The sequence below is a fragment of the Tachypleus tridentatus genome, chromosome 7, assembly GCF_004210375.1.
Source record: "Tachypleus tridentatus isolate NWPU-2018 chromosome 7, ASM421037v1, whole genome shotgun sequence".
NCBI classification, from domain to species: Eukaryota; Metazoa; Arthropoda; class Merostomata; order Xiphosura; family Limulidae; genus Tachypleus; species Tachypleus tridentatus.
In genome coordinates, this window is record NC_134831.1 from 79,778,960 (window position 1) to 79,795,733 (window position 16,774).

At 31.4% G+C, this 16,774-nt stretch overlaps 1 protein-coding gene across 1 annotated transcript in view; it reads left to right on the forward strand.

The window, feature by feature from the left end:
• The window catches only part of LOC143256054 (NACHT domain- and WD repeat-containing protein 1-like), a 189,344-nt gene that overhangs the window by 84,548 nt on the left and 88,022 nt on the right, over positions 1 to 16,774 (forward strand). Inside the window, exons 5-6 of the mRNA XM_076512703.1 lie at positions 7,292 to 7,494; positions 14,735 to 14,901. Of these exons, the coding sequence (XP_076368818.1) occupies positions 7,292 to 7,494; positions 14,735 to 14,901 (370 nt within the window). The remainder of the gene's footprint in view (positions 1 to 7,291; positions 7,495 to 14,734; positions 14,902 to 16,774) is intronic.

Genomic DNA, 16,774 nt, shown 5'->3' on the forward strand with positions numbered 1-16,774 from the left:
ATTAGATATTAATAACATAACAAAATGATAACATTTTAACGTTATTTAGCTATTAATAACATAACAAAGTGATAACATATTTTAACATTACTTAGATATTAATAATATAACAAAATGATAATATATTTTAACATTAATTAGATATTAATAACATAACAAAATGATAACATATTTTAACGTTATTTAGATATTAATAACATAACAAAGTGATAATATATTTTAACATTACGTAGATATTAATAACATAACAAAGTGATACTATATTTTAACATTAATTAGATATTAATAACATAACAAAGTGATAACATATTTTGACATTATTTAGCTATTAATAACAAAACAAAGTGATAATATATTTTAACATTATTTAGCTATTAATAACATAACAAAGTGATAACATATTTTAACGTTATTTAGATATTAATAACATAACAAAGTGATAACATATTTTAACGTTATTTAGATATTAATAACATAACAAAGTGATAATATATTTTAACATTACGTAGATATTAATAACATAACAAAGTGATACTATATTTTAATATTATTTAGCTATTAATAACAAAACAAAGTGATAACATATTTTAACATTATTTAGCTATTAATAACATAAAAAAGTGATAATATATTTTAACATTAATTAGATATTAATAACATAACAAAATGATAACATTTTAACGTTATTTAGCTATTAATAACATAACAAAGTGATAACATATTTTAACATTACTTAGATATTAATAATATAACAAAATGATAATATATTTTAACATTAATTAGATATTAATAACATAACAAAATGATAACATTTTAACGTTTTAGCTATTAATAACATAACAAAGTGATAACATATTTTAACATTACTTAGATATTAATAATATAACAAAATGATAATATATTTTAACATTAATTAGATATTAATAACATAACAAAATGATAACATTTTAACGTTTTAGCTATTAATAACATAAGAAAGTGATAACATCAGTGATGTTGAGAAAGTCCACTTGTAGAAAAAAAAATATATGTGAAAACGGCTCCTGACGATGACCAAAGAGGTCGAAACGTTGTTCGCTCATCTACATAAAAAAAATTTCTCAACCCAAACGAGCCGTTTTTACATATATATGAAGTGACAACATATTTTAACATTATTTAGCTATTAATAATGAGGCAAAAGTTTCGCAAATCGTTTTTGAACGCGGGTACGAGGCTTAAAAAAAGCAACATAATATTACGTTAACCTGAAAAAGACCTGAGAAGGTCGAAATGTTATTCTGTAATTTATTTTAATTAAAGTTTCAATACCCATATCACCCCACTTTAGAATACATAGTATTACGTGCTTATATCTTAAACATGTGTTAAAATTCACTTAACACAAACATTTAACTCCGATTCTAACGGGGTTATAAACTAAAAAATCGGTACATTCTGACTTTTGTATTTGATTGATTTGATTAGATTATTTGTTTGTTACTAGGAGCAAAGCAAAAGAATAGGCTATCTGTGCTGTGCCCACCACGAGTATTCAAATCCGATTGCTAGCGTTACAAGGACTCAGATTTAACACTGAACTGGAAGGGAACTGTTAACACTAAATAGCCATCATGTTACCAATGTTCCCTTTGATAACCATTCGTAGCCAGTAACATTTTTTGGAACACATATGAATTGTACTGTCAGTCTTCCAACAGTTGGTTTTTACTTGATGTTGTATATTATCTTTCAGGTCTTTTTCATGGTAGCAGGAGCGCAACGTTACAAATGAACACGGATAAGATCGGGAGACCAAACTGATCATGTTTGTAGAAAATGTCTGTTGATTATTTAATCCATTAAAGCACGTCTCAGCAATATCTTGGCAACAGGGGTTGGGGGTACGTCTCCATGATGTCTGTTTCATTTAAAATGTCTCCACGGCGGAGTGCATGATGATAGCATGTACCATGTTTCATCAGCACCAAAGCTTCTTTGTTAAAATTTGTTTGTAAGCTTCCCATAGAGTTCATACACGTATGGTCTTTTTCGTTCGTTATCTCCATGTCGCTTCTACCCTGATGTTGTACCAGCGTTATCATCGTGGCTGTAGTAATGATTTACTCGAATAATTCCAATGTTAAAAAATAGATTGTCAGAAAACACTTCCACTGTCAGAATAAATCATAGCATGTATGATTGTCTTTTCACACAGTAATTAGTAGGTAAGATAATCGTTTTAACTGGAATTGTCTTTCTCCTCATTTGTAGCCTTATGTACCAAATGTTATAGATCTCTGAAAATTACTTTTCAAGTTGTGGATTTTGATGGATACTTTGACCTCATGCACAATTATTAAGTTTAATGTTTTACTTCTGCTTGTTTAATAAAACATACTACTCTTGCAGTCAACAGAAAAATTGTTTTACTGTCATTGGTTGTAGTTTCATTCAGGAGTTTTGACTATTGTATTGGCACTTTTTAAGAAGTTTTTTATATTTTATAGAATAAAATGTTTCACAGTCATAAAAAAATGAGCCATTTATTACCTCCTTCAACAAGATTTCTCGAAGACGGGTTAATGAATTTGAACTACAGTTGGTATATATATTTGGAACTATGGCCCAATTTAGAAATTATTAGCTTTTGGAAAATAAGTTTAAAGACAAAGGTTACGAAAAAAAATCCCTCTCTGCTAACGTAGAGGCCGAATTTTCAAACTATATTTGCGCTTCAGCCAAAAATGGTCAGATTTTGATGAAACTTGGTGGACTTATTTAGAATATTATTCCTCTTTGTCCTACCAGAAATGGTCCGTGTCCGTTGAAAAGACAGATATACCGACACATTTTTTTTGTATTTTTAAGAGCTAAATATAATCAACGCTGCATGGCAGGCGTATGTGCTCTACTGAGTGCCCCTCTAACTCATTATTACATTGGTTATATTATTATTTTAAAAAGAATATAAAGTAAAAAAGCTTATCTGTATAGAAGAAAAAGTAGATAAACTTTCACCGGTACAAACTTGTTGTAACAATTTTTTGTAGAATAGGATAAGTGACATATCAATTGTAAAAAGATGCAGTAGGTATTCTTCAAATAGGTTATCATTGGCATACGTACACGGTATTAGTACATTATCTGTAAGAAAAACGTGGTTATTTATAATTAGTGGGAAAATGCAACAAATATTCTTTAAGAGGTAAAACGTTTTCAGTTTGTATTAGAGCGAAAAACTGTCATTCTTTTGAAAAATAAACTGCTTAAATATTTTGTATTTATACAATATTAATGACATAAGGATAGTATGTAGCTTATCAATAAATAAGTAGGTATCCTCGATAAAACAGACTCATTCATCTATGAGGTGTAATGTGGAGAATGTCCCTTAATCAAACAGCTTATACCTTCTATATGACTGATGCAAGCGTACGTCGTTACCATCAGAAGTTATTTTAATTGCATTGCCTACAATGACAGTATAGGTAAATGAAAACCACCCCTCATTCTAGACAATGCTGTAGTCATCATAAATGCTATCACACCCCTTTTTGCCTTTAGGAAAGTAAAAGTATATTCCGGTTGCTTAAGATTTGAACACTTCTTGGATGGTGTACACATGTGAGGATTTTTTTAAAATATCTGCAAGCCACAATAAACCCAGTGAGCTACCTTTATGGTCTAATGTAACATTTAGACAGCTATGTATGCAAAGTTGCTGTCAATGTTGTACAATATATCACAGTTCTGGAGCTTATCACGAAAGGCAACGTTTCCGTGAAAGATATGGATATTTCACATTCTGTCTGAATCACAATATGGTGCTTGGCCATAAAAGCTGACCAATCCCTCATAGCAGGCCAAGCGCCATATATGAACCAACTTGCAGTACAACACTCCATTAAGTAATTCCACGTGTCAAGGTTTTAGACCATGTAAGTAAGACACGTAACTATGTTTGTGCTTTAAGTGCTGTATATTTTAACTCCGTTAATTACTAGTTCATGCCGAGTTATACATTAAAACATTCTTTATGGAGTACTACACATTTACTTATTTCTAAGTTGTGTACACCTTGAGAAAATCTTATACTATCAATAAGATTGTGGGTGAGGGATGCAAAAAACAGTAGGCACATATTTAGTTTCAATCACATCTGGCGAATTAGGCTGACAATCCTCTTCTAAAATGTATTCAGTTGACTGAAAGGATTTTGAAAATTTGCCTCTTTCATTCCGTCAGGAATTTTCCAAAATGTTTAAGACAGATTTGGAAACATTCAGTTGTAGGTTCTTGTTTTTCCAATGGGCATTCTGGAAGAAGTTGTAACAAAGCATTGTTAAACATTTCACGTGATAAAGTGCAATATTAAGCAGAAATGAGTATAGTCCTTCTCCACAAAATATTATCATTATGTATGATGCTACACTATCCAATATATCACAATACAAAAAAAAAAATTCGTCATCAGTGGACCAAACTATAAAAACAAACGAAATCAAGATTTCACTCCCATCAGCTTCGCAAGTGAGATAACACAATCATGTCCAAAATATTGTATGGGTTTTCTTCAAACCGAAAATCTCCATCTGACCCAAATAATGAAGATTCTATAATATTTACATGACGATTTGTCTAACCAGATTGTTAAGCTAAAGGCATCAAGAAACCCAATGTCAACAGCCACGACTATGATGAGCGATTATTGGCTGCAGTTTGTCCTTAAATCAAAATGGATTTTGTGATCCAAAGTCCTGAGCTCTAATTAACATGTACAATGCCATATGCCATACCGGTAGGTCACAACCGACTCTTGGTTATGGGTAGCTCACAGACAACTGTATTTCAAAACTAAATTTCTCTTGTGACATCTGAGTTTGGGACATTCTACCTGCTCCTTGGCGCCTCTTATGTTTTTATTTGTATTTGTGGTACGTTACTATGTGGCAGCGAACGTGTTAAAGTCTTGGTGCTGATAATTTAATTATTACAAACAGTACTCTTCCTTTTTTCTACTGTTTTATTTGTAGTGTATTTCAACAGGAGTAAAAATTTAAATATTTCGAATGTTTATGCAACCAATACAACGTCAATAAAATCCTTTCTTCTTAGAATGCTGTCTTCAATTTGCTCTGTGTAGGAGTTGCTGACCTTTGTAAGCCCACTACGACGACAGTGCATTAAAGGATTCACAAATAGATTCAGTGAGAACTAATCCATTATTGACTCGAATTCTGCTGTTTCAAAACTTTAGTAATGCCTGATACTTCTTAAACCTAACATAGCAATTGCTAACAACCAGTTTCTTTAGTGGTGTTGGAACCAAATATTTACCATGTCAAAGTTTCGTTTGGTTCGGTTAGTTTGTTGTGAATTTCACGCAAAGCTACACGAGAGCTATCTGCGCTAGCCGTCCCTAACTTAGCAGTGTAAGACTAGAGAGAAGGCAGCTAGTCATCACCACCCACTGCCAACTTTTAGACTACTCTTTTACCAACGAATAGTGGGATTGACCGTCACATTATAACGTTCCCACGGCTGAAAGGGCTAGCATGTTTGGTGTGACGGGGATTCTAACCCGCGACCCTCATATTACTAGTCGAGTACCTTAACCACTTGGCCATGTCGGGCTTCTAAGTTACGTCACAACCTACAATTGTTTGACAATTATACAAACATAGGCAATAAAGTTTAAAACTACCAATAAGTATTTTTAATAATATCGTTATATAACAATAATTTGGTGCGTTTCAACGCACTAGTTAGTTTAAAAAATAGACAGATGCTTAAAGTATCAAGCTCGCAGAGACTGGAAAAATATTAATGTAGTAAACAAATATATTATGTCTTACCATCTGTCGAGGTAGGAGTATATATGCAACAGTGGAAAATAGGATCAGATGAAGTACCTTCTCCATTAAAAAGGTAAGTATTTATTAGTGAATAAATGTGAAAAGGTAAGTTGTCATCAACAGTTAAGGTTTTCACAGACAGCTACAGACTAAAACCTTTAAAAGAAGAACCAAAAAGAACCAAATGAAGAACATAATATAACCTATTATGGTACTTTAATGGAAATCTCGTGTTAGTTCACCACCTTCAGGAATCGTGTCACATCGCTTTTACTGTCGGAGTTTTGGGTTTTTTTCTATATAGGAAATAATATATCCAGCGTATATCATTGAGCCTCCTCAAACAAAATACGAACACTTTGGACTAAGGTAAGTAAGGAGAATGTGTCATTGAATGCGTAATGGTGAAACTGCAGATTTTGAATACGACTTGGATTTATTGTGATAAAATTAAGTTATCATTTATTATTAAAATAAACTATTTTTCTTTTTAAATGATTCAAATTTAGTGCGAAAAACACAATCCCAAAGGAGGAATTCGATTATTATAATTAAGATATAACAGATCTACCAAATGAAGAACACAATATAACCTATTATGGTACTTTAATGGAAATCTCGTGTTAGTTCACCACCTTCAGGAATCGTGTCACATCGCTTCTACTGTCGGAGTTTGTTGGGTTTTTTTTCTATATAGGAAATAATATAAGAAAAGCGCATAGCAGGTTGAAAAACGAAAATGTTTGGCGTGAAATTTACCACTCGTTCTTATGGGAACTTCTTACTCACATTACCAAATGTTTTGTACTGTAACACAAGGCAAAGAAGTTTGTTCTGTGTGCTTGGGTGGAAGTAAAACAAATATAATAGAATTTTAAATATTTTGAAAAAAAACAACTAACTTATGAACAGCAGTTCTAAATATCCTACTAAAACAATCTGACTGTGTCTACACTTACTAAGAAATGTCAACTTAAAGCCAAATGTAAAATTATCTGATTTCTTTCGCTTCTTAGAGACGCTAAAGATTTTCTTAATTGTAGTTTCACATGAAAGAAAGTTTAAACATAATATATATTATTCTAATTTTAGTTATTTTAATATGATAGTTAATTGCTCATATTTTATGCAAAAAATATTCATTCACCGTGTGTCGTTTTGTTCAAAAATTGTGTTTAACGGAAAACTTCCACCCAGTGTATACAGTAATTTTACTTAAATACATTTTCTTCAGTTATTGTCCTTAAAACACAAGGTCCTATTCCTCTCACAAAATTACGTATAGACCTATGAACAAAATTTTTGTATGTTTATTCTTGAAACTTAAATGTTGAAGTTATTTTGTGTTACATACACTCATTCTCATCTGGTATTATTGTTGTTTTACAGTTAAGTATTATTGCAAGATTTCATGTATTAAAATTGTTCATTATTCTGTTATCCTTCATTTGTAGTGTCTGGTGGGAAACAAATACAGGCCCTATCCTTTACCTCTTAGCATTGAGTCTTCTGAGTTCAATCACATCTACAACGCTGCTTTTGAGGCAGGTCTAGACGTTGCCCTACTGGACCAATGGTACAAGTGCAATGCTAATCTCGTTCCTCCAGCGTATATCATTGAGCCTCCTCAAACAAAATACGAACACTTTGGACTAAGGTAAGTAAGGAGAATGTGTCATTGAATGCGTAATGGTGAAACTGCAGATTTTGAATACGACTTGGATTTATTGTGATAAAATTAAGTTATCATTTATTATTAAAATAAACTATTTTTCTTTTTAAATGATTCAAATTTAGTGCGAAAAACACAATCTCAAAGAGGAATTCGATTATTATAATTAAGATATAACAGATCCACCAGAGGGTGGTAACTAGAACTAATAAAAAGTAAGTTGTCACTGTAAGCACACAACTGGTAAGTTTCAAACGATCTTACTTCATCTGCAGCTACAGTTGTATTTTTCTAAAATTTGGACTGTATTCCTTGAATCGAACATTTCAAAAAGTTGATAATAGCGGCATGAAGTTACAAACAACTGACTCCAAAAATAACAAAGGTTGGTTTAACCACTTATTTATGAATGTTTTGTTTTATATATTACTATCATAACAAGTTATAGGAGTTTCATAGTGAAAAAGTAGTAAGTATTATGTATGAGTTCATTTTCACAGGTGTGAAAATAGTATTATTCATTCCTCTTAGTGAAATAATTGGAGATGGATCAAGGTATATAGGCGTGACGTCACAAAAATATTTCAGCTCAAATTTTAACACTTGTAACTGTTTTATAAATGGGAAGAATTCTGTGGTAATTTACAATGTTATCTAAAATCAAAGTTTCGTCTTTACTGAAATATCTTTTTTTCGTGTTATACGAAGTGTGTGGATAACTCTTCCGAGAATAATTAAATTTGAAATAGTATCATGGACGATATTATATTAATGCATTACATTCTTCCTTATGACTTGACCTAAAAGTGTTTGTTTATTATGACTATAAAATTTATTACTGGAAACAAACAGTTACACCTACTATGGACACTTGATATAATAACGGTTAGAGATATTTGTGGTTAATTTGTTTAGAATAAGCACTAATCTGGTTAAAGACACGCGTTACGTCTTTTTAATATGTTTATAGAAAACATATGAACTCTGATTTATAAAATATTGATTACAAATCCAATGATACGAGCAAGGCGCCGTCAATGTCATACGCAGTTCTAGCTTCAACTAGCTTCTCAAAAAGTTCTGTAAAATTTTTCTATTTTTTCTTTCAAAATTTGTAATGCATACTGGAGGAATCTACACATTTTGATAACAGTTAAGAAAAAACGGTATTTAATATATATATTATGCATATTCACCCTGAAGACGATAGAAAGGCGTTTCGCACTTATAAATATATTCTTTTATATTTATCTATATATTTTATGTTTATATTATTTTTTATAAATGTATAAATCATTTTTTTATAAATTTATCTATTTTATTTATTTATATGTGTTTTTTTTCTTAGCGTTTCTGTCGTTTGCATTTACTCAATCAAGATATTAAACCGATCAACTATTGTTCCTGTTGTTTTCAAAATTGTGTATAGCCAGAATTGTAGGTTCAATGGATGGTATTCTAGTAAATCAACCAACGTCTCTTACGTTTAACAAAAAAAAGATGTCGAAGCTTGACGTCAACAAGAGAAGAAAAAAAACATTATTAGCAACAATGTTATTCGCAAACAATATCATTATCTATAGCGTGTTTTAGTTTTCATGACATCAACAAAAATAAATGTAGAGACTTGACGTCAGTAATAAATAAACGTTATAAGAAATACTGACATTCACAGACAACATCACTACCTGTAGCGTGTTTTAGTTTTCCTGATATCAACAAAATATAAATCTAGAATCTTGACGTCAATGAAAAATAAAAAACAGTATCAGGAAACAAAATATTCTCAACAACAAAAATAAAAATAAAACTCACATTGTAGTAAGAAAATATCTTGTACCAGTTCTAACCTCTAATGATGGCTACGATTAATGCCACACATGAGTGCTAAAGCCCATAATATTGCTCAACTTATACCGCTTGCACTATCTACAAGACATTTGTGGTGTGGTTATATGTCTAATCAGAAATAAAACATACACGGAGTCATTAAGAGCATTCCATCCAAATAACAGAATCAACGTAAATCCGGAAACGTCTATCCCAGAAAACTTTCTGTAATAGTGATAGTTAATGATATAACTTACGAACAGAACAATAAAATAGTTGCTGAAGATTTGATATTAAATTTAAAAGATAATCCTATTTATTCATCAGACTTTAATACCATGATATAAGTTACGAACAGAACAATAAAATAGTTACTGAAGATTTTGATATTAAATTTAAAAGATGATTCTATTTATTCATCAGACTTTAATACCATGAAACATTTACTTGTTTTAGTAAGCGTTTGTAATTATATAATTTACTCTTGTGTTGCGATTGGGGTTTTTATCTATAAGTATCCTTCTATAAAGAATGAGAAATGAGAAGATTATGTTTAAAAAAAAAACTAACTGTAACATATACATTTAGATTAGGTTCATTTTATCGAAGGTATAATAATATTTTTATTACTTTTGTTATGTTCTAGAAACGCTTTTTAAATACACTTATACATTACTTAATGTTGTAAGTTGGGATATCTAAACAATCTAATAAATCATATAAACTATTAACTATGTTTACATTTACTTTTATTAATTTCTCTACTGTACTGTGTCCATTTATCTTAGATGGTCAATAAAGAAAAAAATTGTTGTTTGTTCACATCTGTGTGTATGTGTGGCACATTTTAAGTAAAACGTAAACCGACATGTTTGAGGCAATACTCAATGACGATAAAATTACACTGAATTTCCATAATGACGTGTAAGAAGTAACTGGTATTTTGAGTTGATAAGCGAAGTCCTCACATCCAACAGACAGTGTTTCATATCTTTATGCCCTATTCAATCTGTTCAACTATATATATATACAACTTCTTTATGTATGTTTCAACTTTTACAGTTGATTAAATTTATTTGCTCGTTATAGAACCGGTTTGTAACACCTCGGGCTTTCTTATTTTCACATTAAAAACAATATAATTTAAATATAAAACCTTGCTTTTTAAAAAACTTTCTCAGTTTGAAATATATAAAATCACAACTTAAGATCACCTCATACTGATTAAAATAATAAAATATAAATACATGACTTACTTAAAAATATAAGATATCAGCTAATTGTTTATTCTGATTAAAATAAAATGAAAAGGTCTACATTATTTTAGATTAATAAAATATAACATTTGTGTAGTTGTAGTGTAACTTTAATACCTTTATAGTTTATAATAAACTACAAGATGAACAGGTTTGGTTTGGCGTAAATTTCGCACAAAACTACTCGAAAATTATCTCCGCTAACTGTCCCTATTTTAGCAGTTACAGAATAGAGGAAAGGTATCTAGTGAACATCACCCAACTCCAACTCTTGGGTGCTTTTTTAACAACGAACAGAGAGATTAGCTGTCACGTTATACCGCCCCCAAAGCTGAAAAGGCGAGCATGTTCGGTGACGGGATTTCGAACACACTATCTTTAGTTTACGAATCGAGCGCCCTAATCACCACACCATAACAAGCTCAAATGGAAAGGAGGAAGTACTTTATTAAATTTTTATTAGGTATATAATTGATATATACGATTGGATCATGAGAAGTATTTTATTACCAGCCAGGAGGTTAGGGCGCTCCACTCGTAATCTGAAAGTCATGGGTTCGAATCTTCGTCTCACCAAACGGGCTCGTCCTTTCAGCCGTAAAGATGTTATAAAGTTACGAGCAATCCATAATAAAAAACTAGCCCAAGAGTTGGCGGTGGGTTATGATGTCTAGCTGCCATTCCTCTAGCCTTACACTGTTAATCAGGAACGGCTAGCGCAGATAGCCCTCGTGTAACTTTTCACCAAAATAAAAAAATAAACAAGCAAATAATTTTATTAGTACAAACTTTTAAATTTTTTATTAAGGCAACTGTTAAATTGGTATCAGGTTGTATGGATTTCTGTTGTGATATATAAGATAGATTTAATCTAATTACTGATTTTTCTGTTTATCCGAAATATTACGGACCGGTATGGCCAGGTGGTGAAGGCACTCGACTCCTAATCCGAGGGTCGCTGGTTCAGATCCTCGTCACACTAAATATTCTCGTCCTTTCAACCGTTGGGGCGTTATAATGTTACAGCCAATCCCACTATTCGTTGGTAAAAGAGTATCCCAAGAGTTGGCGATGGGTGGTGATGACTAGCAGCCTTCCGTCTAGTTTTACACTGCTAAATTAGGGACGGCTAGCGCAGATATCCCTCAAGTAGCTTTGTGCAAAATTCAAAACAAAACAAACCAAATCCAAGCATTATACAAAATAAGAAATAAATAAAATATTTTGAGTCACAGGTAAAAGTGGAATTTATATGAAATAGAAGTAACCCCTTTGGAATCTCGGACATCGCTTTAGTTTGTGTATATTCTTTATGAAATAAGTGACAATTTCCATTATTACATTGAAAAATTTCCCTTTTATTCAAATTATTTTTCCTAGTACTTAATAATGTATATGAATTTCTGAGTTGTTTTCCTTATAGAATTATTTATTTAGGCTTTCGAGTTGTCTTTGAATGTAGTTAATATCAAAACTAACATTATAACCATACGTAAATCCTTTGAGTTAACTACACTGGTATATTTAATTTACAATGTGTGGGACAGTAACTAAAAAACAAATTAACTGTGTAGACTGGTGCGTTTATGGAAAGATACCTTTAACAATTGTCCATTTTTTAACCTTAACTAAATCGTACATAAAAGGTAACTTTTTATCACTCACATCAAACGTGAATCATGTATGTTATTTGCGTTGTTTGATACTTTCGTTAATTTTTTTTATACTTCAAATAATTATGATAAATTTACATCAAAACCACGTGAAAAACCCACACTTAAGCTCAATACCAGCTTCTGAATATTTGAAAAGTTACCTTAATAAATAATTTAAACTAACTTTTTATACAAAATTTATCCTTTTGCTCATGTAGCAAAACAAAAAGAAAGAAGATTTGAATATCAAAAATGTATTTTATTTTAAAAAATTCAGACTATCCTTGAATCAGGTTACGGATAAAGCTTAATCTAGTTAATTCATATTTCATGCCTATTTTAAAGAAATAATTTTGTACACAATACTCCAGGGTATGAGATGAAACGGTGCAAATACATTATTGAGTTCTGTATTAAGTTTACATTTGATTATCTTTACTTGTCCTACAGTGGCTCAGCGGTATGTCTGTGGATTTATAACGCTAAAAAGCGGGTTTCGATAGCCGAGCTGGACAGAGCACAAATAGCCCATTGTGTAACTTTGTGCTCAATTCAAAATAGCGATATCTTTACTTTGTAGTTTATTGTAACTTTTAATCGTGTTAGAACCTTACACTAGAATTATACACAATTTATATTTTATTACAAAGTAATATGTTTAAATTTTTATTATTCACATTAGAAATTACACAGTTAGCAGTAATTTTATATATTTCAAACCAAAAAGTTTTTAAAAGACCAGAATTTTATATTTCAATTGTATTATTTAAGTTAAAACTAAGGGCAGTTGAAAAATGGGAATTTGGTTGTGTAAAGAACAATCAATTTTGAATACTTGTTTTTTTTTTTGTTATTTAAGCATAATGCTACACAATGAGCTATTTGTTCTCTGCGGGTATCGAAACGTGGTTTGTAGCGTTGTAAGTCCGTAGACATAGCGCTGTGTCACTAGAGGGTATTTAAATAACCCTGATAATTGAAATAAAAACAATACAATCTGTTGTACGAAAGATGACATTTCCAGAGAAATTTAAATTATTGTAACTATACACCTATACATGTATATTCTGTCAGTGCTAACTGTAAAGTAAGGAGATTCCTGTTGTATTCGTGCTGCAATATCCATTTTGCTTTTATTTAATTACACAACAAAATTTAAGATAACGTACAATACAGGTTTTCACTATTTTCAGTTTCTTCTTATGCGTTTCCACCCCCACAGTGGCACAGCAGAACTTCTGTAAACTCTAAATGTTAGAAATCGGGTTTCGATACTCGTTGTGAGCAGAGCACAGATAGCCCATTACGTATCCTTGTACATAATTATAAACAATAAGGTCTTATGAATTCTAACACCTGGAGAAGTGAATTGTTTATAACGGCTAATTGTACTGACTGATGACAACTGTAAACTTCTCTCAGTGACGTTTGTGTTGTTAACAAGAGAAATGAAATGTTTGCACATGTTGTTAAACTAGTAAGAATAACTTATTGCTTGTGTTTGAATGTGAGTGTTATGTTTTCACTCCTGTGTTTATGTGTGAGTAAAGAGTATGGCTTCAAAAGTTTTCATCTAATTTTTATAAATATTTGATTCAAGGGTGTAGTTTCCCCGAGAACCAACTGAACAAATGGTAAAAAAATTTAATTTAATAGTAAAAGTCAGCCAATTTTGTTACATTGGTAACAAACTGGGATTTTGAAAAAAAAAATCAAACTAGAGAACAAAATAACATAGGGCAAAGATCGGATCTTGGCAGCTAGACCAATATTTTGAGATTTAAACTTGTTTGGTGCATACTTAAGATTGGTTAATGTCAAAGTTCAAAACCTGTGTCTTTATGGTTTAAAATATTATTAGGCAATAAATGGCAAAGCTTTTAGAAACGTTTCACAATGTGAATGTTTGAGAATGATTATTCTACATTAATAAAATGGGAATATAAGCTTGCATTGTGATAAATTAATTTGTGATGATTATGTATAGTTTATTTCCGAAAGGTATCAAACTAACACTTATTTAATTATTTTTATTTATTCCGGGTATTATTGTTGATTACGAATTACTTCATTATTCAAGTTACCCAACAGTGTCTAAATTATACCCTGTAATATGTATCATCTTTTAATTCATTTGAGAAAAGTACGTTTCTGTGTTCGTCAGTTTAACCATTAATTTATTAATGATCGAAATTTACTAAAGATTTCAATATTAACTGTTCGCGTTAAAAAAGCAGAAAGCTGAGTAGCAAAATTTCCTTCCAGGATACAAAGATAAACTTTAAGTAAATAAATGCTGTTTTAATAAATGGTGTTACCAAAGATGTAAAAAATATTTTACGTAAGTGCATGTGTCACACCTTGATTAAAATAAGCACATCCGTATGTCATTTATTTAGCATAAGGCTTACAGCAAAAATAGTAATATCTAAAAATTACTGGAAGTGATGATGATGTAGACATCTTCTAATCTATTTTTATCAGGCGTCCAGCCCACTGTAAGAAGAAACTGTTTCTGCAACAAGTACAGAGCTGGACCGAAGATGCTGAGAATTTAATGAGAATAATCCAATATGGCGCTCGGGTGGCTTTTGAAGAAGGCTTAATTAATCAAGTGAATCGACAGAAGCAAAAACGGTATTTCATGTCAGGTGTGTATAGTCGTCTGATGAAAAACGTCGTCTATCTAAATCATTTGGGATTTGCTCTAGATGTAAACTAACTATTTGGAATAAGCACATCCAGTTCTAACTTACACCACATCTCTTTTAACGATGTCAAATGTCTTTTATTTTTAAAAGCTCGTTATCTTAGGTCCATTATCGAAAAAACCTTTTTATATCACGTCTGTGGGTCTTTTCTCTACATTTAACCCAGTCATTACATGGAGACGTTCCGGACATGTAATAGGTTATTTTGATCAAGAGTGCATGTCCTTTCTTGGATTTTAATCTAATATACCACATAGAAGTTCCGCTCATCCAACTGCCAGTTTTCACCAGATCGGTACTTTCGTCATTAAACTCAAAATCCATTTATCGCAAAACTACGAGTTTCTTAAAGTTTAACTTAATTACGTCGTCAAACTCTATCACATTAGCAGCGCTCTACATGATATTAAAGCAAATAAAACTTCCACAAAATTAAATAGTTTAAATGGTATGATCGTGTTTAATAACTTTTTCTCTACCTAAATAAATATAAAAACTATTTATTTAGATCTCACATTGTTTTGTTTTTTTTTACCTTTAACTTCTAATAACTCGATTACTGAGCTTCGCTTTAACATGGATGGCATACATAATCAAATCTGAAAAGCAAATATAAAGCCTTAATCTTTTCACAAAGAAACATAAACGTCAAACTGATAGCAAAGTAAAGCCATTAGTTTCGTTACTTTCGCCGTAACAGTAACACGTGATGCCAAATGTTTTTTTTTACGGTTTGTAGCATTATGCACTGTACACTAGAAACTTCCTCCTTTCAAACAAGCCCCCAGTGGCACAGCGGACTTACGACGCTAGAAACTGGATTTCGTTACCTGTGGTGGGCAGAGCACTGATCGCCCATTGTGTAGCTTTGTAGTTAATTACAAACAAACAAGCTGCTAATATAGAAGTATAATATATATATAGTCACAACGTTATTTGAAATTAAGGACAAAGCTACACAATAATATCTGTACTTTGCTTACCCAGGGTATCGAAACTCGGATTCTAGCGTTGTAAATCCACAGACATACCGCTGTGCCACTGAGGGAGGGGCAGCGATAATGAATGAAAATCACTTTTCAACTCAAGTATTGTGAGTGTTCCTGGGTATAACAATTTTTCATTCTAGATCAACTATTGCCTAATAATATATTTAGTGCTCACTATGGGGCAATGAGTTACTAAAAAATAAAACACTTACCTAGCACGAGATAAATCTCGAGTATCATTTCAAGCCAAAGAAAAAAGATTATGAAAATGAAATTAGAGCCCTCCTAAGTGTCGCTTTACGACCCTGAAATAAGAACCGAGGGCGGGCCGGGAGAGAGAAAAGAAATGTAGTTGTTTCAGTTGTTAAAACGTTAACTACGACCTCATTAAATATATAGTGTGGGCATTTTCTAAATATGTAACATCAGCCGGCTCCTTTTTCAAAGACTCTTTTAACTTTAAATATATTCTTAATCAACTAAATCATAAAGCCTTAATTACCAGTTTTGATGTAATCTCCCAAGTTCCAACAACTGAAGCTTGCAAGATAACTTTAAAACTTTATATCCAAGACCCCAACCCATTGATACACATCCCTGGCAACCAATTAGTAACCGTTAGAGAATACACTACCATCAAAACTAACTTTATGTTCAATAACCAAAACTACCTACAAATAAATAGCCTAAGTATGGAGAATCCTCGTGTCACCAGTTCTAGCCAACATTTTTATGACACAGATTGAATCATAAGCGATCAATTCAGCCTTACATCCACCACTATAGTGGTACAGATATATTGATGATACAATTGCTGAATTCAC